Source organism: Anser anser (genome assembly GCF_964211835.1).
Source record: "Anser anser genome assembly, chromosome: 16".
In the NCBI taxonomy this organism is placed as follows: domain Eukaryota; kingdom Metazoa; phylum Chordata; class Aves; order Anseriformes; family Anatidae; genus Anser; species Anser anser.
In genome coordinates this window covers 8,090,091-8,115,907 of record NC_139737.1, presented here as the reverse complement: position 1 = coordinate 8,115,907, position 25,817 = coordinate 8,090,091, and the positions used below count along the sequence as shown (strand labels likewise).

Here is a 25,817-nt window from a genome sequence, read left to right as displayed (position 1 = left end):
CCTTTTTGCTCTGTGACACAAGGAGGTCTTGGCTGACCTTAGAGGTGGGGACCTCTACAGTTCAAAGACATTAACAGACTCTTCTGTACCAAATGACATGCTCCTAAACAGTATTTGCTGCAAGAGAACCAATAAAGCCAGAATTTCTCCATAGGCCAGGAGACAAGGAAATATCTTCTTCTCTATTAACATTCAAAATCACAAATCAAACCATTCTGAATTTTTCACATAACCAAAAATGAAAAACAGACATTTATTTACCACATAGCCAATGATCTAGCTGAAAGGGAACTTTATGGTCTGAGACTCACTGAATTTGTTTTCAATTATTCTGTCCACATACAAAACCTTGATGAAGCCATACAAAGCAAATAGTACTGGAAGATCACAGAAAAGGAAGATCAAGCTAATGGTATTCATGGCCAAACCTTTTTTTTTATTTTTTATTTTTTTTTAATTTTTACCAGTCAGCAGGAGGTATCTCTGCACAGAAGGACTAATTCACCCCCTGCAAGGGGACCACATGCAGCATCAATGCAATCCTGGCAGCCTTCCTTCAGTATGGCAAATGTAAAGCGACACTCACTCTTCTGAGCTATCATTATTATCGAGCACATACTTGCAAGGCACACGAAGACAGGGTCTACGCCCCAGAGATCTTGCAACCCAAGGGCCCAAATGTGCAGCCTCCATTCACATGAATACCTCCACTGAAGCCAACAGGCCTTGAGAACAGGTCGTGCATGGAAGAATTACAGAACCCGTCCCTGCCACAGACCATACACCTATAATAACTCAGTCACACAAGTACTTCAGTAGGCTGTTAGGAGGGGAAAAAAGGATCCAAGTCTGCACCAATGTGCTGCTAGGCTCTTAGAGTGAGGCGGCGGAGGAGCAGAGCTGGACTCCAAGGGCAAGGCTTGGTGTTGAAGGAGCAGCGTTGCCAAGAATGATGGCCATGAGGAGATTCAGAAATGTGCCGAGTGAGGTGAAAAGTTAGAGGACTAAAGCTGTCAGAGGTCACAATGACAGATCTATTGGGAACAGACCTGAATGTACAAATTATCCCCTGCTTACCCATGAGGAGGCCCGCTAAGCCCAGGTCCTCTGGGAGCCATACTGAAACCCAGCCTAAGCACAGTAGTTTCAAAATCCAAGATTTCCTGGCCTTCAGTGAAAAGCCATTGTATCAGAAAAGGCCATATTGTCTTTACAAGGGGAGAGGGAGAAGAGAGGAGGAGCTTTTAAGTACTAAGCATGGCTATTGTCATGCCTGATGGAATAATTGTCAATCCAGCTGGGATGACGAGAGGACTCTTTGGACTGGAACAGTGGCTACAGCGACAGCAACACAGCACTCGTTCTGTCTACAAACTGGCAGAGCAAAACCCCAGAGTTATTGATGGGAGACTGGAATGGAAGAAAACAGGTAATAAATTACAAAAGAAAATTTGCCCCAAGTGAGCACAGTCAGTAGCAGCTGTAACAGAACTGGCAACGTACACAGGTTTTAAAACTGGCCAACTTTAAAACTAATTGTAAGTGGTGTTTTTCCTCATGTATAGAGTGAGTTCCCAAGGTAAAAACTATTCCTGGTCTTCTAATAATAAGAATGTTCATAGTTGTGTGTCTGCGTAAATGTATACATAGTTAAAAAAGGAAAGGAGTCGACTGTCTGTTCATATGGCAACATCTGTGTCACCTGTGGGACAAGGGGGTACAAAACACAAAGTAAAAGAACTTCTGGTCCTTCACAGAACAAGACTTTAAATAAATCGCTTGATCAGTGGAAGAAAGTAAGGTAATTACTTGGTAATTTATGACATTATGACAATGCTTTGGGATGACATCACCATAAAATCAAAATAGCATTATAAAAAGCAAATACAACGAGAAAAATACAAGAAAGCATCAAGCACCCCAATTTAAAAGTGTACGTCCTTATCTTAATTGTTTATATTTTACATTTTAAAGGATAATAAGTAAAGGTGATCTTTTAGCATAAGCATTTCCATCTATCATTCATATGCTAAGAATACATCAGGATGACTTAGGAACAAAGACTGAAGATGGACAGCTCACAGAACTGCTCCAGGCACATTAAAGTCAGAGTTTTACACACAGTTTTGCCAATAATTCACTATATAGCTTTGGTCATGTCATATAACCTCTCTGTTTATTTGTAACAGGGCAATAGTGATGCTAACCCTTTTTCATGAGGACAGGAAGGAGTTAATATTTTGTGCTGCATTTTTATACAGAGAAATTCATTGTGAGCTAGAATGAAAGAACACATTAGGGCTTTGTTTCAGATACACCTTTCCTCAAAACTGAACCGGGAGAGACTGCTACTCTCCACAAACACTCACCTCCGCCACGCTAGGCAGCTACTTTACAACTTAACCAGAAAGCCGATCCTTCCTTTGGTGGCACAAAGAAGGAGAAAAAGCAACCCTGAAAGAACCCTACAGAGAAGCAAAGACTTAAGACATTTTCAAATAACAACTCTGATGTTCATCTTTTCCTTCCTCAGCAACAACCAAGCCCCTGTAACGTCTCCGTTTCCCACTCCACTCTTTTGCTCATCTCTCGGAAAGGGAGAGCCCAGCACGCACTGCAGCAAGCTGCAACTGCCCAAGGGGAGCGCCCAACGCTTTGCTGCTCACTCAGGCGAAGTGGGAGATTCACCAGAGACAAGAGCGGGGGACCAGCACTGTGCCAAGGTGCTTTCTTACCATCTTTCTCACTTGTTTCAGTGAAGAAAAAGAATTCATCTGGATTTCAGTTTTGAGAGAGTGAGAATCAAGAAAGATTTATGAATAGAGAACTCTGGAAGGAAATAATTTTGTGTATTATAAGGTGAGCTATTCACAATAAAACTCCCCCAAACTGTATACAGATCGAGCTGGAAAAAAACCAACACCTTTGAGTCACATTTGCCACAAGGGGAAAGAGAAGCCAGACATGATGTGTACCTTTCCATACTCTATTTTGGGATTTTAAGATCCTATTTCTTTCAGTTGAAAGATTTTTCTTAAACTTTACTTTTGCATAACTCTTATAATATTAACATAGCCAGACATGGGCTGGTCTGTGACCTGAGGAAATGCAAAGCACTTTGGCAGATAAACAAATAACATCATTCAGAAAACAAGGAGACTTTTCTTGCTCGGTTTGCTGCTATGATTGGGTTTCAAAACAAAATGGAAATTTGTGGCATGAAATTTGTGGCATGATCAGAATCATCAGCTCACCTCTGCATAAACAAAATTCATTCATTCTACACTTCATCCATGGATCAATAACAGTCAAATTTGGGAGAGGGGGTAGTTAACTGCCATTTTCAGAATGGCACATATGCAATTCTGCATGCAAAACATGAGCAGATATGCCACTAGCTGCTGTGCGTGGGCAGTCCAGTTACCCACCCAAACACAATTCCTGTGATGGTACAGGGAACCACAGCCATTAAGACCACCACTGAGACCACGCGCATTAGGCACGTGAAAGAATGTTTTTTTTTTTTCCTGAACTATTTCTAAATTCATGTCCTCTTACAAATTGAGAGCCCGGCCCCAAATACATAAGCCACTTACTGAGCAAGTTTGAAAATCAAGTCTAAATCAATCCCTGTTCCAGTATTCAGATAAAACAAACCCTGCAGCTGCAGTTTGCATAATCTCTGGCTGTGGGGATTTAAAAACATTGGTTCACCTTTGCAGTACTGTGTAAACAGCAAATCTCATTGCAGAAGCAAAGTCTGCAACACCGCTTAGCTATGTTTTCTGGTAACTGAGTGATAAACTGACAGCAGAGTCAAAAAGAAGGGTGAATTCCTTAAGATTCTATAGGTGGTCACCAACAGATACAACATATGCACATAAAGAGGGAACTTAGGAACTTTGGAATTTAGATCTTTGAATCTTGGACATATGTACTTGAATTTAAATATTAATGTAGTATATAGAGAACTGCATTATTAGCAAGAGATAGGAAGAGCAGACGGGGGGGAAGTATTCTTAAATGGGGAAGCCAAGGCATAGAGATGCAGTGATTTGCCAGGCCCCACAGGGGATTAGCACGGTAAGAAATCAGAGGTCCCATCCCTGCCATGCTCTGCTTCACTGCAGGGGCTGCCAACCTCTTTCTACCATGAGCACTGATTGTGCTAACACCCCTCACCAGCTGTACAACCTTGTTTTCTGCTATTATTGCTAGTTTCCGCACTTCCCTTTTTAATTGACAGGTTTCAGAGCCAAATTTTCTTGAGAATTTCTAGCTCAGTGTTGCACATCTGCAAGCTAGGTATCTGGTCTGCTTTCAAACAGGGATGGACTTTGTGAGACAACAGCAGGAGCATCTGCAAGTCTTAAATGCACCTTCGGAGAGCCCCATTGAGAACCTGCGCGATGCAGTCTGTGCGCTACAGACTCTGATCGCCTTCGAGAGCAGAATGGAATAATTTGTTTCCCATCCAACCCAGCAGAGCTTTGCTTGTCAGGGATTGAGGTCTTTTTCCCCTGTGGGGTATAAAGCTGCATCTTTAAAGCTGATTGTGCACATCTTCCTGTCTAGACAACACAAGCTACTGCCAAAAGGAGAGTATAAAACTGGGGAATGAATTCACTAGCCATGGTGTTTTTATTTGCCTGAAACTAATCAGCTCTCCTGCTTGTTGCACCTCACCATAACAAGAGGCTTGGTCTATTAACTGCTGCATATTACTTGCTATCTCCCCATGGAAGTCATTTCAGCTTCCCTCTGAACGGGGTGTGCATGTGTGTGGTCAGCTTTGAAAATAACGCCGTGGTGATTCAGAGAGATGGTCATCAGCCGTTGGTGAAAAGTGGGAAAACAGAGCTCGACTGGCAACGTTTAATTAGAAGCAAATACAAAGCCGCGTGAGAAATCGCTTCCTCCTACTGCTTCCCTTTTCCTGCTGTATAGGAGAAGATAAGAAAGCACTTACAGGCTCGCCCCTCGGCGCACAAGGAGCAGCATGAGGTCTCGGCGCCGGCTGCTGGAGGAAGGAGCCCCCACTCCCAACTCCCACCTTCCTCCTGAAGCAGCCAGACTGCAGAGCTAAGCCTGTGCCTCAAGGGATTTGACACCACAAATTATTCCCCTGCCCAGACTCTTCATCAGCCCTGATGCTGTTTTCCATGCCAGAAAGCATTTTAGGACAATCCGCAGGAGAGCAGAGGAAGATGTGCTTGTCTCAGTAGCCTCTGCTTGCCACAGCATTTCTGCGGCGCCTCTTCAGTTGGTTTCCTGGTTGAAGGAACTTTGTGTTTTGGATTTGATCATTAATTCCTATCATTAATACTTTTTGGCTGCAACAATTTCAAGGATTTTTTGGGGGGTCTTTATTCAACAGTACTCTGAGATGGAAATTTATATTGTCTCGGGAGAGTGGCATATCAATAGCTGTCAGTAATTAACACAAAGACCTCATCCAGACACTGTAACATGTAGTGGCTTGCCTGCCTGCTTTCGTTCGAGCTGCCATTGAGCAATAAAGTTGAAACTTGTCACATGTTTTTGTTCAATTTGATGTACTTGAGACATAGCAAAAGAACGCAAACCAGAAGGAAATCCCTGCCTCGGTTCTTTTTACTCCTCACTGAAGCAGTCTAAAAAGGCCTCAGAAGATAATCCTTTGAACATCTGATTCTGCTAAATGATGAGTTTTTATTATATTTGATTTTAAACATTCCTTATTTTGGTGACAATTTTGTCAGAATTCCAAGGACTGAATCTCATTTACACTGCTGTTCCTTACAGTAAATGACAACCAGGCTCCCAGTGCCTAACTGGGCGTTCTGCTTCCACCAGGGGTTAAAACAGCAGCCTGGGGCAGAGAAGGCAGGTCTCAGGAAAAAGCACTTAAGGGTCAAAGCAGGCTTCGGTTCCAAATCATTTTGATACTGACCACACTTTGCAACATGGGCAAGCTTTTGCCTCTTTGTGCCTCAGTTTCCCTATGTCTATGAAGAGCTGCTTGTTTTCAAGGTGCTTTGACTTTCATTGCTTAAAGTTTTAAAAAAATAGACACTATGCATCTGACTGCATCTCACTGATGTGGAGACTGGGAAGGTAGGATTTTTATATTTGGGTGAAAATACAATTTTTTTCATACTAAGAAAACCATCCGCGTAGTTAGTCAGCTTCCATGCACACTCAAGACAAAAGATTTCAACTTCCCTGAGCAAGAAAGAACTCTCTGCCACAAGCAAAGCAGAGGGTGCAAATCTGCTGATTTCACCAGAATTGCACTGCCATCTCCCAGCACAGAGCTCTGCCACCAGCTAGCCACGTCATTCCTTGCCAGCTGCGGGAGGCTCGGTGGGGACTGGCCTCAACCAGGTTGGAGCAGAATGAAGGTAGCAAGCAGAGATGTTTTTCTGTCACATAATCCTGCAGCTTCCCCTGCCACAATTATTTTGCCCTTCCTGGCAGAGTACACAGTCCCAGGTAGAGCACGCTGTGCAACCAAGAGGTGGCACAAAGCTTGAGAGCAACCAAGATAAGGGGAGAAATGGGACAGAGGCAGCAGCAAGAGCATCTTGGAATCTGCTGGAAGCCTCAAGGTTTCAACAATTGTTTCAGAAAGAAATAGAGAGACCCTAGAAAATGTTCACCAAGAAGCTCCAGGAGGAGCCCAGCCCCTTTCCCCCCAAGCAGGCATAAGCCCAGTGACATGACTCTCCCCAGAGACACAGACACCCATATGCAGGTCCTCGCTCAGAGCAAGGCACTTTCTGTTAAATAGGAATGGGTCTTGAGAGAAGGAGAGGGAAACTGGAGGCTTTGCTGCATGGTGGAGCCCATGCACAGAGTGCCCAGATGTGAATTTAGAGGATGCTAGCTGCTCTGCATGAACAACTTCTGCAGATACTTGAGCGCAGCCTGAACAGGATGAGTTATGTAGGCGTTACTGCTGTGTGTGTCCACATTTATGGCAAACAGCCACGAATTCAGCCTCTGGTTTGCTGCACACTGACTCCTGCATGTACAGTCTGTCAGTTAAAGAACACATGAAAGAGTAGCCTAAATCTTGGATCTGCCTAATCCGGACAAGGAATAACTGAGGCCGCCTGCATCTCACAGGCATCATCCTCAGACTTGGCTGGTATACTTGCCTTCCCCTCACCTCTACCAAAATTACTTTCCATCAAAAGCAATGTATTTTGACTTGGGCTCCATTTTCATTCTGAGACAAAAAGTTGCAATGAGAACCATTCGGTCATCTCTAACACAAGACACATGGTAAGATCCAGCTGCTCCCTTGAGGTACGTGGTTCTCTGGTCACCTGCATCTCTGCACCCCAACTGTAAAAGGGAGAGATCCTCCCTGGCTCTCTGCTAGGGGCGAGATGCACTCGTTCAGCACGTAACCTCTTTGTGAGGGACAGCATCCCTTTCACAGGGGCATGCAGACCCAGTTTAACAACTTCAAGCAACAGAGGATGCAGCTTAAGTCCAGGTAAATTCTCCCAGTAGCTAATTACCCTTACTGTTGTCCAGCAGTTCTCCTCTTGCATTAATGGTAGAGAAGGCATATGAGCCAGCTCTTCCTCTTATCTTTGTTTATTAGATATCATATTTAATATTCCCTATTATTCAGTCCAGTCCCATATCTTAACAAAAGCCACTTTCAGGCTCAATCATGTTTTCCTACGCTACTTCCGATTTATCTAGTAATTTAATTTCCTCAGTGTTTCCAGCGAACTCTCAGTTAGACAGATCCGAAGGTACAGCCATGCTACCAGTACGCTACCATGACAGTGTGAGGGGTACCAACTCATCTCCCCGTGCATTTGACAGTATAGTAGCTTTAAAGAGAATTTCTCAGATATTCCTAAAACCAAGGTCTACACTTTCAGAACTGCACATCGATCCCTGCAATAGCACATGTAAACACCGTAAATGTACCCACGAACCAACAGCTCAGAGCTCAAAAGGCACATGCAATCAATCACCACAGTTGTGCAAACAAGCCCAGTAATCCTGCAGGTTAATTAGGCATGATGCATGCAGACAATTTGTCACACGCTGTTCTCAAGTTGGGGGCAGAATCCCTGCAAGGTCCAAAAGCAGCGAGGAGCCAACACAAGGCTCCCACTCGCTACAAAAAGGAAGTAAAGGCAGCGAGATCAGTACAGAGACATGGCACAGCGCGAGCCAGCTTAGCTGCACACGTCCAGGGCAGCTCGCGGAGGCCAAACACTTACGGAAGTGCAAACACCCCCCTTCATCCTGGACCTCTGACTTCCCCTTCACTGAACAGGAGGATGGGCAGAGAAAGAGAAACCCAACCACCCCTATGTCCCCAGCGGTAAATCATCTGGGCAGGCTAGTTTTCATTTCAGCAGGAACACATCTCTAATCTAGCCCTGCTTGTGAGAGTGTGAATTACGATATCAAGCTGTGATTTGGTTTTGAGTTTCCATCAAAGGTTCTGGTTTCACTAATAAGCAAAATAATTAGTTGAATGTTGGAAGTCACACACACTCACAACTCAAGGCCCCATGGGAAGCCTAGCCTAGAAAACAAAGTCATCTTTGACTTGGAAACCACAAGAAAACACATACGGCAAAATTCAAATATAAAAGGAAAGTGAACATACATTTGTTATTTCAAAGCAGCTCCCGTGTGTTCCAGTAACAACTCCACAATTACAGCCTCTTTTTAATAATAAAAAATAATAATAAAGAGAGAGAGAGAGGCAGTGAAAGGCACCACAGTTTTAAAAGTTAAAACCCAGGGGGAGGAGGGGTGCGCTGTGCTGACTAGGTCCCCCCCCTCTGTACCCTCCCTGCAGCTTCCCTGCCTAAAAGACCAGAAGCAAGGAGGAGCCCAGCACGCGTGGCACAGCACCGGCTGTGACGGGGCCCTGCGCTGCCTCTGTCCCAGCACTGGTGCTTTGTAGACCTGCTCTATATTTGGATGCTGTACTAAGTTCAACATTTGGGTAACACATTTTATTTTTACCATTACAATCAAGCCCATAAAGGAGATGTAATTATGGCAGTGGGATGATAGCTCATACCAGGATTGCCTCCCCCCGCTTGGCCTCTGAAATGAGGCCCACAGGGGACATCCATTTCCACACAGCTGAGGGTCGTCTTGTGCCCGCTTTGCCCATTGCTGCCATGCTGGAAGTCACTGCTCCTAAACCTCTGTCAGAGGAACTGTCAGCAGCTTCTGACATCGTGTGTGCCAAGAGCAGAGGAGACTGAGGACCTCACTGGTGTCCTAGACATCTGTGCTGGCAGGGCTCTTGTTAAATAAATACAACTCCCGGGTGATTTGAGGATATTGGCAGGGGCTGAAGTCTCAGAGCACTTGAGATTTCTCCCCGCCCCGCTCTGAGGAGGAAGTGGGGGAAGGAGGTGCCCCCGAAGCTCTGACCTGGAGGACAGATCTCCTCCTGTCTCTCGGCCTCATCGCTCAGCTTAACCCATCATGTTCAACTCAACACCGACCCCAGGACTTCGCAGCAGCGGAAGCAGTCGCAGGGAGCTTGTTCCCCTGCCCACAGGGGCCGAGGGCTCCAGAGGAGGCAGGAGAAAGCTGCGTGGGGTGCGCATGTGAAGCCGCCGAGCCCTGCAGCGGAGCTGGGCCCAAGCGCGGGGCTGCCACTTCCTGGGGAAGCGCCCAAACCGCTGCGATGCGACTTCGAGGCGGGAGCACGGTCCCAGCACCACTCGGCCCCTGGCGCCGGCCTCGCAGACAGGCCGCCACGGCTGCTCACTGCAAAGGCTCCGCTCTCCCCGAACACCGAGCAGGCCCCAGCCCCAGCCGGCTGGCTGCTCCGGTCAGGCTGTGCGCCGTGGGTAGGGCGCTGCCTTTAAAAATGGGGGCCCGAGAGACAAGCGTGCTCGGCTGCTTTGCAAATTGGCTGTGCTGAATCGATTCAGTTATCTGACACAAGCGGTGGAAAATGACGGGTTTGTAGATGAAAAACTGAGTTAATGCAGCGAGAGCGTGAGAGTGAGAGATGCAAATAAGTTACCGATTACCTCTGTGCTTGTTTTCATTCAGAAGGCTTTGAGCCTTTTGTAAAGACAAATTAGAGAAGTTAATACATCAGGGAAGGCTTTGCTAAGATGGCAATAAAAAACAAAATACCAGAGTTAGGCATGCTCCTTTGAGAAAATTACTACAAATTACTGCGCCGAAGAGCTGTGTAAAACACTGGGGACTGTTTACAGCAAGACAGGTCCAAAACACACAGGCATTTGGGGGAAAAATTAGAAACAAAGAGTTTTAAAAAAAAATCTTATTTACCTCTCTGACCCCCAAGACTTAGCTGAGTTCTCAAACAGATTCTCAACAAAATAATATACTTTGGCATCTCTATAGACCATGGCAGATACACAACTGAAACTGATGCCCTGTACCACTGCTCTCAATTATATGCAGCAGTAAATCACACATTTATCAGCACTGATCAACTGCAAGGACCCTGAGTACTTCAGAATGTGGGAAAACAATTATGTGAAATGGGACTGTCTTTTATACACGTGGACCGCAACATATGTAAATGCAACCATTTCTAACGGAGCAAGTACAGATCCAGAGTATGTGCACAATTATTTGCATAAATCAAGTGCTCATCTTCCTTTAAAACTTGTCTTTCCTTCAAGGCAAGTGAAAGGGAAAGGAAAAGGGCTCCACTTAGAACTCCCTGAAATATCACACTATTGTGTGAAACTTAATTTCCATCTTGAAAAAAGTCTGCTTCCATGCAAAGCAATAGGACAAAAACAGAACCACCAAGCTTTCCAAATATATTTAAAACAATACTTTTATGGCTTTTAAGGGACCAGACGCTCTGCTCAATGGGGTGAAGTTCATTCATATCCAGTCTTTGCTACTGAAAAGGTCTTTCCTTTTCAACACCATCTTAAACAGTTCAAATACAGGAGAACCTTTGCTGAAGAACTGAACATCTGTCTCCCTGAAACAGAGAGGTTCTTACTGTGACATTTTCCTGTGCGCAGTAGAAATACACCTATGCCAGCATCCAGTGTTACTCAAATGCTACCACATGTCCTGCTTCCTCTTGAAAACCGGATAGCAAGAAATGCCAACAACACCAAAATTTTGATTTCTTCAAAGAGGTGGGAATTCCTATAATGCTGGGTGAGATCTCATGGAATTATCTAGTTCATGTCTCCTGTCCCAGGCAGAATACAAATATATCCATGTACTTCCTAGTAGATGTTTTAAAAGCATGCAAAGAATGAGACTGTACTCCTCTGAGCAGGCAGCACTACTGCGGGGTGAACTTGGACTGAGCTAGGTTTGTTTTTGCATTGCCATCTCAAACCCCATCACATCCATAAACTCTTTACGCAGAAGCAGCCTCTACCTAGTGGACAGCCTCTTTCAGAGTCTTGATGCAAGCAGTTGATCCTCAACTTCAATGAAAAGGAGTTGGGAAGGAAGAAAACAATCATGTCTACCCCTCCTCTGCTATTTCAGCAACTGGATGGCCCTGCAAGAAGGTAACTTCAAAACTGCGTGCAAACTTCAGCTTTATCCTTGCTACTTGGGATTTCCTTGCTGTTTTCAGTGATGTGCCAGTGTGTGTCCACCAGATGTCTAAGTGTTCGCATTCAAATAACATCTCTAAAATGCAAGCTTAAGTTTCTCTGTAGTTAATAGCAAACTGCAGTTTTCCCCAAAGAAAGATTCAGAACACCTAAACTGGAAGCCTACACTTCTCCATGTCTCTAGAAGTTCTCTGAAGTTCGATGGTGTGAACATTACATGGGATGAATGGCTTCTTTCTTCCTTCCCCAGGTAAACAAAGTAAATGGCCTCTTCCGTATGGCCCAGCTAACCAGACATTTTGATTAATCAGACACTTCTCCTGCCAAACTTGGAGTGCACAACTTGGTGCAGAGCACAAACTCTCGGGGCTAGACACGTGAAAAAGAGGAAGCAGCATCAGAAAGATAAACCACAAGATAAGGCCTAGAGGATATGAGATCTGCTGGTCTGTAGCTTCAGCACACCCAAAAGAAGAAACTTGCATGCAAAATGCAGTTTTCAAAAAATAAATATTGCAAACTAACATCATGCTGGAAAAACTAGCCAACATTTCTTCCTCCAGAAGGCTCGGCTGGATAGTCACATGAAGGGTTAATTTTATGGGAAATCAGAAAAGTCAGAAAAAAAAATTAAGTCATTAGAAAAGGTAATCAAAATAAGCAGTCTATTGAAAGTGGTTGTAAAACATAGTAACGTGAATGGGACGTTCAGCCTCAGTATAAATCCCACCGCTTTGGTGGGGTTCTCACACTTGGGGCAAGTTTGGCTGCTCAGTGTTTAAGTCCAAATGCTTAAGAGACAGCACTGGATTCAAGAAAGTTGGCATGGAGGGGTCCTAGCGCTCAAAAAAACCTAAACAAACAAAAAACACAAACCAAAACAACAAAAAAAAAGGCGGTTGGTGTGCTCATGTCTGACATTTTGGGAGTGCAGCAAGTCCCCAGCATAAGGTCTGCAGCCCGCAGGAGAACTGCAGCCCCGTCATCCCTGTGTAAACATTGCCATTCCTGCTCTGGGGCTGAAAACAGATACAACTTGTTGAAAAGTAATGTAATTTAGTTTCCTTGCAACCAGTTGCCTCTAACTCAAGCACGCTTTCCTCAGCTTTAAAAATCTCTCCTGTTTCATTTTGTCTGTTGCTGTACTGTTGGAATCTGACAGGAACACAAAAGTTAAAATGCACTGAGGGGAAAGAAGAAGAGAAGCTTGAAGCCAAATAACTTATGAGATGAAAGCTTTGGATTTTACTAGCCTTCATGAGTTTCAGATGTCATAAACCATACAGGTGCAACTATCTCATTGCTCATAGTACCCATATGATCTCTGTTATGTTAAAGTGAACACAAATCCAACAAATACTTCCAGGTTTATAATAAACCTTCATAAAGAAACTGTCCATATTCCCCCCCACATGCAGGCACAGCTGTGCAGAGGTACATCTGCTTGGGATACTTTACCGTGGATCTTTGTATTTACAGTTTTAGATCTTTAAGCTGGATAGCAAATTGTGATAAAACCAGGAATATCAGCTCCTATCTCCAACAGAAAATATAAATCCCTTTTTTGACAGATATTGATTACAGGAAGGAAACAAAACACTTATTTCCCCATGTGACAAGAAAGTCATTCGCTGTAATAAACATCCGGTTGATAGGAACATATTGGGAAGGTAAATGATATTATATGTAAGCAAACTGAGAAATGAGCAAGTGCTGACTGGACACACTGTTCATGTTTCCATGTAGCTTCCAACACACTGTGGTGGGTTGGCCAGATTTATGGACTAAAAAAATTGTATATATTAAGTTACGGCAAATGTGATTACTATTTATTATCCTGCACCCTTTGCTCAAGTATCCAGTCCATATATGCAAGTCCAGCTCAACAGAAATAAACAAATTCATTGATTTAACAATTAATGGCTTGATTTTAAAAGGGGCTGAGCCTGCAGCATAATATTTAGTGTTTGAAGTTAAACACAAATCAAACCAGTGGAATTACTGGTATTGATCATATGCTTAAAATTGAGCATAAACTTCAGCATTTTCCTGTCTCAGGCTTGCCATAGAAAGTCATGAGTGTGATGGGAACATCTGTAGGATGCACCCTGACTTTGCTTATTGAAAGCTGTAGCTGATCTGGACAGTTGCTATACGTCATTACCAGCAATATCACACGAACACCTTGCAACCCTGGCCAAAAGCTTGGCTTTCCTTCCGGAATGGCACTGTCTGAAATAAGGAGGAGATGAGTAAAAAACCTGATGTGGCCCCAAATGGCTACTGTCGGGCTACCCAGCCATTTTTATACCTTGGACTTTGCACGGCAAAGGAAAAGCCCCTTCACCCTCTTCAGCAGAATAATGAATCAGCTCAGAGGGCCAAATTTTGTCACTTCCAGCCTGTCAGCTTGGATTCTGTTCACTGATTTCAGTAGCACGAGTTCCCTTCTCTCAAGCATAGCTAGGACCAGAACTGAACTCCTAGTAGCAGTAAGTAATGCCTCAGAGAGATAAAATTTTGTTTCTATACTGACATCAGCCCAATTCAGGAGGGAGTTCCTGCTTAAACTCATTCACCCTTTCTCTACAGAGTTACAGTCAGTAAACACATCCTCTCTGCAGTCACAGCCTTTAGAGAGGCCAAACTTTTTCTTGAACTCATCCCCATTGCTACATAATTTGTTGCCCTCCTATCTCCTTATCACACAACAGCTACAGCTAGTGCAATTTCCTATTGGTGTCACACATCCAGGACAAAAAGAAGGCAGTGTTGCCACAGATGACGAGCAGAACAGCATGCAAGGTGGGACACAGCATAAGCAAGTGACATAAAAACAGGAGAGGATTGAAATGGATGTGCCGAGTGCTTGGATCCCACACTGGTGAAGTTCTCTGACCTACATTTAAATGGGAAGGCCCTACAGCCAGAGGGCAGCTTTGCCTTCCTTTAAACTTCAAGTGAACTTGTGTGAGTCTCACACAATTTGGTTGTATGGACCGGAGAGGAGTTGAAGTTCGATACAGCCAGGAATACCAATAGCACCTCCCTGCTGCAGGGACAGACGAGTCTGTTCTCAAGATAACACGGGTTCAGGTGGAATACAGGGCATCTGGACACCTTATGACAGAGCTGGGTCACAGGACTTTTAACATCTACCCAGAAAAGGTAGCAAATATTTTTGTGCAGTTTCTAAGCTTCCACAAGCCAATCCAAACTAACTTTCCAAACTTCTAGAAATTCACCACCATTCAACTTCAGTCATTTTATGCACGCCTACTACAAACACATGCAGTACCACAAGCTCCCCTGTTTCGGGGGAAAAGCCCCCAGCAAGAGTTTCAAAAATAAGGCCAGCCCCATCTTTTTCTCCATGCAAGTAATCTCCAGACCCTTACCTGAACGACGGGATGGCCTCCGGTCGGTGCCTTGACTGCCCCTCGGCTCCCCTCCGTCTCGTAGTGCGCACGGTGGTGAGGCTTGGGCTGCACTTCGATCCGCAGCTCGTAGGAGCCGGACTGGCTGGAGAGAGGCCACTCGAGGGGTGGGAGCGACTGGACGGGCAAACTGGACAGAGAGAGACCAGATAAGCTGAAGCCTTTCAGCACTTTTTTTCCCAAAGACCTGAGCTGTTTGTCCTCCGAGAACACCAATGGGCTGCTCCTGCTAACAAGTTCAGGAGTTTGTTATTAGTTTCAGTGATCGCATGCTGTCCTGCTCACGTTTGATTACAAACCTATATGAAATTCAGGACAAACACAGTAATTTCTGTGGGCCCCCCTGGGAGAAGTAAGGCACCTCCATGTTCTTAAATAGAGATATCCATACCTGTCGCATTATTTCAAAGATCCCCCTCTTTTATCTAACTTTGCTGCGCGTCTTGAGTTTTGAACATGGGTAGTACGCACTGTGAAACATTATCTCCATTTGCCATTACTTACTAGTTGTGTAAATTAGTAACACTGTATGATTTTCACAACTAATAAGATGCAGAAGAATAAAGTGCAAAATAGTCTTTCCTGATAATAGTTCTCCTGTTATCAAAATACACAAGAGCTTACCACGTGCGATGAATACAGTGAAACATACAATTTGAGCTTGCACTGCATTTTAACCAACTCCAACTTTGTGAGTATAAACTGCTGCCAGGACTGATCTAACAAGTCACAGAAAGTCACAATCTATGTGACTTCTTCCTCTTGCAATTTGCGTTTCCCATGACCGGAGCAGCACGGGGTAACCCCAGCGTGGGGACAACTGTGCTGACACAAGGGATAGCAGGTCTGATGGGATTCCAGATGCGACTGGAGGTGGAGTCACAGATTTGGAAATCACCATTCTGGCAGATACACAACAAACAGGGTCCAAACTGGTGTGCTGCTGGGTGCTGCCAGTGCCAGATAATGGAGTTAAAGAGGGTCATGCAAGTGACTGAGATTTTGGTTAGATGGCAATTTACAAATTAACAACCAACAATAAGTCACTTGGAGCAGCACGAATGTTCAGTCTGACTTGGAGCAGCATGCTCTATTCTGACTTGGGAAATATTTAAAGTATTTTTATCCTTTATGGAAATGTGTAAGCAAGACATTTGCTGAATTTAAAAAAACAACCAAACCATTCTCTTTAAAAGTAGCTGGATGGAATGAGAACATTTATCCTTTGTCAAAGGCTGTTTGGAATCTGCTTTTTATATAAATATTTTAGCAAACTGATATGAATTTGTTGCATGATGTGGTACCAATGAACCACTTCGATGATGCTTCTTCCAAACCCAGATCCTTCATCTCTTGGAGGGATTGGGTTCACATGAACCAGGGCCATCCCTGAGCACTTAGCTTTGCTCTGCAGCAGGATCTGGCCCACAGGAAAACTCCCTAGGGATCATCATACACTAGACAGGGCATCATACCATGAGAAAACACACAGCCACAAGAAGCATTATATACCTGCAGATAGGAATTGCCGGCATCAGTTGTTTTGTCCAGGATGGAGGAACCAACAAAATCGATTCTGGGGCTGAGTTTCTCCTGTCCTCCTGCTCGCAAGGCCCGTGGAAGTCAACAGTCTGAAAGACGTGACATGGAATGCTGTTTTTGTGGGAAGGCATGGACGAAGGGTCAGGGCTGGTTTTCCAAATTTTCGTGGGAACACCACAGGAAGGATCTGTAGGGAGGCTGTTCATAGCATCCATGGAAATAGAAGCGGTGGGCAACTGCGTGTAAGTAACTGAAGAGCTGTCTTCCCTCAGTGGGATGCGAGGAGAGGATTGTGGAGAGGGGGTCCTTGACTGTCGTGGAGAAGTGGAAGGCAGCTGAGTATTGTAGAGCTCAGTGCAAGAGTACCTCCGTTTTGCACCTGGTGACGAAGACCTTGAGTTGGGACGGGGTGATGGTGAATGTTGTCCCAAGCAGGTTTCCTCCGTGATGCTTGTTCGTGGTGACATTATTGGAGAGGTTCTAGGAGAATAATGAGTATGGATGTTTTGAAACTGCGGACAAAGGTCATCACTAGGACCATTATTTGGTGAAACACATGGTGATGTGCAAGGAGATAAATTTGTCTCTGAAATGAAACTTGCAGAGGAGCCGCTACTAGCTGGGCTCAAACACAGTGGTTCTCTGTAGCCCTCAAAGCCAGGGACAGGCAGGGTAACCCTCGGGCTAGCGGTAGCTGAGTTTGACTGATGTTCTACCAAAAGAACATCTGTGTCTCTGCTGCGGTAGGGACCCCCTGAATGAATCAGTTCAGGATATGGAGTAATTTCAATCCTAGGGCTCGGAGCAGAGGCCCCTGCAGCGTTGGCAGGGTTTGTAGGTGTTGTCCCTATGCTATCTGGCTGTCCATATCTGCCCATGGGATCTGCAGAAAGGCTAGAAAAAGGCAGGGGGCATGGCTTGAGGCCACAGTCCAAGACATCATGAGCGTATGCAACTCCAGAGGGTGGGCTGTTGGTTTTATGTGGAGTCGGTTCTTCTGGAAAAAGAAGGGTCTCTTTAAGACTATAAATATTATTACAGAAGCTGAGCAATCATGGATTAAAATATGCATATTTATAAACTGACTGTGATCTGATATTAGGTAAATATTTGTTTAATTTTAACTGCAATTAATGCTTGTGAAAAGTACTGGATTAAGAGCCAGGGAAGCTCAAGTGCTCAGAGCAGATGCAGCATGGACAGAAGCACTGCAAACTCCTCCATGCTGCCCTGTCGGGCTCCCACTACCTGAGCTAGAGGGGTCACCTGGAAGGGTAGGCAGCACATCAGCCTCTCTGCCCATTTAGACATGGGCCTTCCTACTCATTTTGCCAACTATGTCCATTAGCATCAACTGAAATGTTGTGATGCCGGTCAATTTTTGTCAGCTACAAGCTGGAGTGAGACCATCACATCATGAAACCCCTTCCAAATAGATCTACATAAAACCAAAAGGTTAAGGAACAGCTTTTGGTGAAAAAAGTGTTTCTTACACAGTAAAGCCCAGCCAAAAAAGGTTTCATGAAACCAATGCTGAGTTCAAGCTCAGCATTAAAAAGTCAATTCTGTGTGAAGATTTGTTTGGCTCCATACCATGTCAACAAGTTTTGGTAACAGGTTTCACATAAAAAAGCAACGGATGATCAGAAAACACATTCGCAAAGATTTGTTAGAAAAGAAAGAGATAGAATCCAACCCATGTTTACAGGCAATCACTTTCTAATTTCAGCTCAGAGGAGGATTATAAAGTACAGAAAAACAGGTAAGTGTTCAGTGGAACCCTCACTCCTGGTACAAAAATTCTCAATTCTTAGAGATTCTCCATTTTGCAAACTGCCCCCAGACTGCAGAGCATAGGGATGCTTCTAGGCAAGAGCAGAATTCCCACCAGTATCACTGAGCCCAGCCTGGATCTCGTCCCAGCACCCCATCGGGCGCTTAATGCCAGGGGCATCTGAGAGTGAATCATGCCAGGTATCCCTGAGACAGACTCCTTGATGAACATCAGCTCCAGTAGTTTCCCTAGCCTAGGAGCTGAATAATATTTGTCATTACACAAGAACATGCAGGATATCACCAGGAATTTTATGTTTTTAAAGACTTTAATGTATCCAGCAGGAAATACTTGAAACAGCACGGTTTGAAATTAATTTGCTTTATCTGTTCACCCTTGGGCACAGATCAGTATGTGTCACAGGCAAAGAGTTTTTTGGTTCCAACATTTTCTCTAAGTCCTACATGAGACAGCATTTCCTCTGAGCAATAGCATTGTCCATAAAGCCAGGTAGGAGCCAACCGTACTTTTTGCAAAAGCAGCAAAAGGCCATAGTGAAATTTCTACACAGAGACTGTCATTTAATTTCAGGGGTTTTCTGGTATCTTTCAGTTTTAAAACCTTCTTAATGTGAAAGCAAAATCCACCATAGATTGTGTCTGCAGTGAAAAGTTCAAAGCCATCTTTATTTTTTGATTATGAACCTGTTTTTCTCCTCTAAAGTGGCAGTATTTCCCTAGTCATTAGCTCCATTAGGGATTTTTTCTTAAAATTAACTCAGCTTTAAGATTGTGTAAATGAAGACAGAGTCTCAGTGTGGACTACTACTACTACTTTTTGTGCTGAAAGTTTTGCAAAACCTGGAGAAAACTCCACTTAAAGAAAAATTTAGCAGGAAATGCTGAACTTTAGTGTTTATTGGACAACACCAGCCTGCCAACCAAACAAACCAACACACAGAATTTCTACGTGACAGGATCAGAGACAACTGGAAGAGTCCAGCTTGCAGAGTCCTTAAGGTTCCTTCTGGCTTTTAATCCCAGCACGTAGCTGCTTGGGGAATAGGGAAAACAGCAACGAGTAACTGAATTTTGAGCTGAACATTTTGTAGCACCGTTATCTCAGATATCAGAGCTTTGGCATTCACAGGAATTCATGTGCCATTCACATCACTCAAATTCTGTCACATCATGCCTAGATATTGGTGCTATGATTCACTGTGAATTAAACTCATCCCTCCTTAGGGCTCAACAGAGCAACACGCCTCCCCACAGTCACACAAAACATCACTCCCACTGCTTTCAGAAGAATCATTCAGATTCAAATTGATGCAAGCAAGCAAAATCAGCACCAAACAGAGCAAAGATTGACATCAAGACTCGAGACAGGAGTCACACAGCGATCAGTAATCGCATAAAAGCTCTCCGGGCTGAGCAGCTTCACATCAAGGAACAGGCGGCCGTTTCAGTTCCCCATTCAAAAGACTACTGTAATAGCTGCCCCCACCGCACACGTTAAACCCTACTATCTATGCCATTAGCTGCCAGGTAAACATACAAGAGGGAAATAACAACAGCTCCTCACAACGTATGTTACGCAGTGAAGCCAGCGTGTTCAGATTTGTGTCGAGGGGATAGGGAGACAACAACAACATATTTATGTGTGCATGTGTAACTTTTAAAGTTTTGTGAATAGCAAACACATACATCCTGCATTTTGCTCATTAAAAACCAGGCTTTAGATTATTTATATTTTTTTTCTTTCCTTTTTCCTGAAATAATGTGTTATTAAGCACCTTCAATACAAGCACTTTCATCCTGGCTATCCACCCTCCGAGAGGATCCATGCCCCAGATATTAATGACAATATTTCGGCACAACAGCAAGCTGCAACACGACCTTGTCTTCATGCAGCATTCTTCCCAGAGCACTCCAAAGTGCTTCACAGGCCACGCAAGCTGGGATTGCTCACCCCTCGCTAGCCGGGAGTGAGCCAGGGAGGCACCCTTTGCCAAGCAGACAACACCCACAGCCTTCCTCAGAGCAAAAATATTTAGCTTCCCCCCCGCTATACACACACATACACACACGTTGAATTATCGATAAAGCGGGCGGCAGCACTGGGATGTGGGCAGTGCTGCAGACGAGTACGGCTCGGCCTGTGGCCCGCGTCAGGTCAGGGAGCCCCTGGGCTCGGGGCGGGGGCGGCTCCATGCGGCCTGGAGACGCTGCCGGGCCCTGACGCATCGGCCTGGCTTCTGCTGGACCCGGGGCTTGAGGGTTTTTTTGGGAGATCTCCCGGGCCTGCGTAGCTTCAGAGCTACAATGAAATCACTGTCCCAGGCGCTGTTGCCCACGCCTGTGGCGTCACAGTCTGTTGCCGCAGAAACGCCTGTGATGCTACAAGGCAACACTCTGACTTCACGGGGGAGGGAGAAGGGGCGCTTGGGTGAAGCAGTGAGCGCTGCGTTCCTGAAATAAACGGCTCTTCCACTGACAGCAGCAGAAATTTTGGCTCATGCTTCAGCAGGAGCAGGACTGGCTGCTCAGCTCGCTGCTGATGTGCCCAGGATCCACTCAGGGAAGGGGAGGACGCAAGCCAACATCCCACTTCCCCATGCAAGTGCCATGGGAGTTTATTTTCCCAAACAACGTCAGGAGACAGGGGAGGCAGGGGTCAGGGAAAGGTTGTTCCCCTCCTGCTTTCCCTCTGCATTCACAGGCACCAGCCTGAACGTAGAGCAGCCCCAGGCACGGCCCCAGAGATGGCAGTGTATCTCACGGGTGCTTCTCCCTGGCATGGGGAGGAAAAGCTGCCCCCATGAGCTTGGTTAGGGTGACAGGAGCAGAGGACAGCCCCCTGCAGGGCTCCCTGAGGAGGCGAGGGGCCATTGCATCCCCCTACAAGGGGACCATTATGATCAATGGACCTAGGGCGTGTGTTCTACAAGAACTGAAGTAGCTTTGCAACCTGTGTGGAAGTCCTGGTGGCACAGCTTTGCAGCCAGTGTTGTGCCACCTTCAAGGATTCATCTACTCCTGCATCCCAGCACACAGACAGAGCTCTTCTTGTGAAGGACTGCCCTCTCCACTGCTTTTCTGACTGCAGCTGGACAGACATCTCGGGGAGCAACCCAGAGCAGCACAGCACAGCTCCCCTGACACCCCTCTTTCTGCCCCTGTCACTACAGGGCTTCCCCACCTCCCTTCACTTGGGCACTGCTCAGTCTCTCAGCCTTAGCTTTCACTGCTGACTCATCCTCTGATTCACTAACAAAATATCCTTCTTGCTTAAAAGGGAGTTAAAAGAAAGAAAGCTTCACATCCAAACAGCACCGGTGCCTCCCCACATCCTCAGTCAGCGTCAGTGCAAACTGTCAGCAGACTGACTTCACTACTCCCCTCTGGTACCCAAGCCTCACGGCTAGCGAAGGCCTACCTCCAAGCCCTGCGGGAGGGATCGCATCCAAGCTGACAGCTCTTTATTTCCCGCTTTGTTCCTCAGTCTTTATTCAGTTAAAAGTTCACAAGATGATCTTTCCTCTTCTCACAATAGGAAATGGAAGCAGAACTCTGTATGCTACCACCTTATAAATAAACAGCACGCCAGCTCCTATAGACACACGAATGCTGCAGGCAGCTCAACTAACCATCTGGTGGCTGGGCCACCTCCCCAGGTGCTCACATTGGGAGCAATTACCACGAAGAGTAAAAAGGTGAAAGAGATCAATGGATTTAAGTTTCAAAGGATTTAACTTTTCACACACCTCTGAAAGAGGAAAACCTGTACCGAGGCCTGCCGGGCCCAGGAGATTTCCCAAGTCTGGCCCGACGCACGCCAGTGCGTGCACACATGGGTTTGCAGCGGCCCACCCTGTGCTGTTTGTTAAACAAGGCAGCAACTTCAAAGCCATTCAGTCAGCCAAATGTGACCTTGCCAATTAGCATGAAATTAGGGAATAACAGATCACCAGAGCAACTGCATTCCACAAGGGGTTCATACAAATCATCATCTAAGAGAAGCTAAAGATAGCCGTGTGCGGGACAAGGGAGCCAAGGGAACGCAGGGGAGAAGCTCGGTTTTGACCTCACACCCGTTTGCTATGATTTAAATGGAGTTACTTACTTGCATAAGTAAGACAGTCCTAAAAATTTTTAATTACTTAATATAATTTCATGGCCAGTCCGGAGCTTTTTTTCATTTTTCAAAAGCTGAGTATTCTGATATTTACTCTAGCTGCCTGGAAGCTCAAAGTGAAAGTTGGTTTCCTGAGTGAAATCTGGTATTCTCTGTTACATGTGCATATTTGTTTCCTTACTGTACGGCTGCTGCTGAACACTGCGTCCTGTGTTACCGAGGCAGTTACCAGCAAGCATTTTTCCCCTTTTAATAGATTTGTATTGGGGAGAAAAAGAAGGAATGAGGCAATCAAATTATACAGCGTTTGACAACTACAAGAGGTAGCAATGTCCCTGTGAGTCTATCTACATGAAAACAAGCATTTGGAAGAATATTAATATTTACAGATGCTCCCTGCTTCTCCTCTCTATAATATACATAGCCACTTGCTTGAAGATTCTTATTGCAAGAATCAATGCAAAGGCTGCTAAACTACAGCAAAGGCTTGAGCCTATGAGAAAATCCTCCTTCTGACTGCCACTCTCACCTGTTGTCTTAGGGCAGGATTTGTCTGGAATCTTATTAAAAGGTGGGTTTTGTTTGAATTTTAAGTTTCAGAACTCCACTCAGAGGATCACTTCACAGAAGGGTTAACCTCAAGTATCAAAAAAAGATGTGCTAGTGCTATCTATCGGTGGATCAATCATTCCGTGGTGAACACAGAACAAAAATACAAGAATTGACCTGCAAAAGCAGAGCAGAGGTCTGGTTTTCAGGTTTTTTGTCTCTCATAGTGGAGAGACATTATGGAATTAGTATGGAATAACATACAAAACGTTTGTCAGAACGTATTCATCAGGGAATCCTATTTGCAGAAGCTAGTTCAAATTCTCATTTAGGGTCTGCCATTCCTCTTGCAGAGGAGTTGTAACCTTGCTGGGAGGTTCAGCAGGTGCAACTACCTTCTATCAATCCCCTCTGAGAAACAAAGATATTCATCACGTTTCAAATTTGAAATTAGATAAAACTTGGGATACCACTAGCAATGCCTCCACATGTCTCTTTGAAGGGCATGAATCTAACACATAGTTTAAAAGGACAGTAAGCATCTTCCGCGCCCAAGTGAAACCATGACTTCAACCTAGCAGCCAGGACACCGGCTTTGCACAAGTTCCAAAGCCATTCACCTGGGCACTTCTTGGAGTTCAGCCTGCTAAAGGCAGACATGTCTGGTTTGAAAATACCAAGGAGAAGATAGCTAATTAAAGTCTGGCAAGTAAGGGTGAAAGTAAAAGGCACATGGAAAATGGCACTGTGTACAACACTCCTGCTTATGGAAATGGTTGGCTTCAAGAGGAATATCTAATATTAATAATATTGACCGTAGGATTTTTATTTACCCTTTTTTCCTCTGTTGCTTTTATAGCAGTCCATGTTCCTGTTGTCTCAGGCACACATAAGCACTCCTGAATGCCAGCTGCTTTCAGTAAGAATATTTCTGGCATTTCCATGGCAACAAGTTGTGATATAGATCCTACTTTTAAAACACAAGCTTAGGTGGATACTGTCAAATCAAAACCTCTTAAAAAATTGTTTATCAGGAATAAACTTTTGTCCCAATCCATGTCTAGAGCCCCAGATTTCCATTTGTTTCATTAACTATTTTTAATTACTTTTAGCATGTTTGCAGAGATTTGTTATTATAGGACTTGTCGTGAGCTGTGGGTGGAGCTGCCCAGACTGAGGAAACCAGAGCCTCTTTCAAACGGGCTTTGAACGTAGGAACCAGACTCAAATACGGGGATCCTCGCTCAGACAGTCCTATGGTTTTGGTTCCATTTTGAATCCTCCACTGAAAGGGACTTGTTTTCCTAACTGCAGTTCAGATGAGGCCAGAATCTCACATGAACAACAAGCATCATTTACCACCAGCATGTGGATAAAGCCCTTCCTCAACATTTGAACATTTTCTGTTCTCGTGTAAACATGCTTTAATCTTTTGTACATTAAAGGTCACGGATGTATACTGGATTGCTTACAGACTCGAGCTGGTGCCTTTTCAAAGCAAGAGAGAATGTTCTCCAGATTACAATGCCAGTATATATGGCTGTGATTTTTTTTATGCTAATGATTTCCATCTTTGGAACAAACAAAATTACTACTAATTATGGTTTCCAGTCATTCAAATGTGGAGAAAGCAGGCTCAAGAAGGAAGTTACTTCTACTACAGGCGTACACTGCTCTGCGTTTATGTGGTTGAGAAGATTAAACTTTCTACCCCCCACCTACGCACTGTTATATTCTGTGGAACTTCCCACCTAAGGCCTCACAGCAGTACTCTCTATTGCAAAGATGTGAAAAAAATAGTATCTGAAACTTTCACTGAGAGCGAATGTATTTTCATTAAAATCACTGACCTCTTCCCATCATGGATCTATTTTAGCATGGTTTGATGTACATTAAACCTCGAAAGAAAATTCAGCTTTGGACATTGGATGACATTAGCCACCCTAACTCAGCTGCCATGCTGGTGCACGTTTGTATATGTGCACATGTAAACAAAGACTAAACCTCAGTAACTGCTCTCCATTTTGCTAACGATGCCACAATTCAGGCCTATTGGGTCTCCTTCACCTGCACCATTCCCTAGGAACACAGCATCTCTTTCTTCAAACGCCCTAACGAAACGCCACCTCTACTGTTCAGAATCAAAACGAGCGTGTCTTAGAAACGACATCCCAGCACTTCTTTCCTCTGGGTCCGGTCTCTTTCATCTGGTTTACACAGATCTGTATTTTATGGAGCTGGAAGTATCACTTTTTAGTATCATTAGCAGACAGAATCATCATTTAGAAAGTCAGGGAACACTTGTCACAATACTTTTAGTACCGCAGACTTGCATAAAGTTGGGAAAGTAGGAGAACAACCTATCACTTTTTTAAACAAATATGTCTTTTTCAGTGTAACCAAAGTTTATGGTGTTTGAACCCAAACTGACAACCAGCTCGGCAGGGCTCCCTGCCACCCCAGCGGGCTGGGCAGCCCCACGCCAGCTCCCTAACTCTCCTCCTGGGCAGGGAGCTCCCAGCGCACCCTCTGCCGCCGTGAGGACGGCCACAAGGAAACCAACCGAGCCGGGCGCTTCTCCTTCTCCTTCCCCAAGCCCTGCGATCCGCGGGGGCAGGACTTTGTCACTACCAGGCGAGTCCCAGCATCGCTCCGGCCACCACCGAGGCACCGCCGCCTGCTGCAGCCCGGACGGGCGCGGCCAGAGCGGCCCCGCATCCCTCACCGGGAGGCAGCGGGGCATCGCACCCAGCCGCCATCCCGGCCAGGGGCTCGGCGGGGCGGGCAGGGGCCGGCAGCACCCCCGGCCCCTTC

The 25,817-nt window shown here is 45.1% G+C and overlaps 1 protein-coding gene across 7 annotated transcripts in view; it reads right to left on the bottom strand.

The window, feature by feature from the left end:
* The window catches only part of NFATC2 (nuclear factor of activated T cells 2), a 97,893-nt gene that overhangs the window by 63,823 nt on the left and 8,253 nt on the right, over window positions 1-25,817 (bottom strand). For 3 of the 7 annotated variants that reach the window (XM_083801408.1, XM_083801407.1, XM_083801405.1), the window contains exons 2-3: window positions 16,514-17,540; window positions 14,963-15,131 (exon numbers count right to left, since the gene is read on the bottom strand). In XM_083801408.1, the coding sequence (XP_083657534.1) occupies window positions 14,963-15,131; window positions 16,514-17,540 (1,196 nt within the window). The remainder of the gene's footprint in view (window positions 1-14,962; window positions 15,132-16,513; window positions 17,541-25,817) is intronic. The other 4 variants (XM_083801410.1, XM_083801411.1, XM_083801409.1 and 1 more) reach the window with 2 other exon arrangements.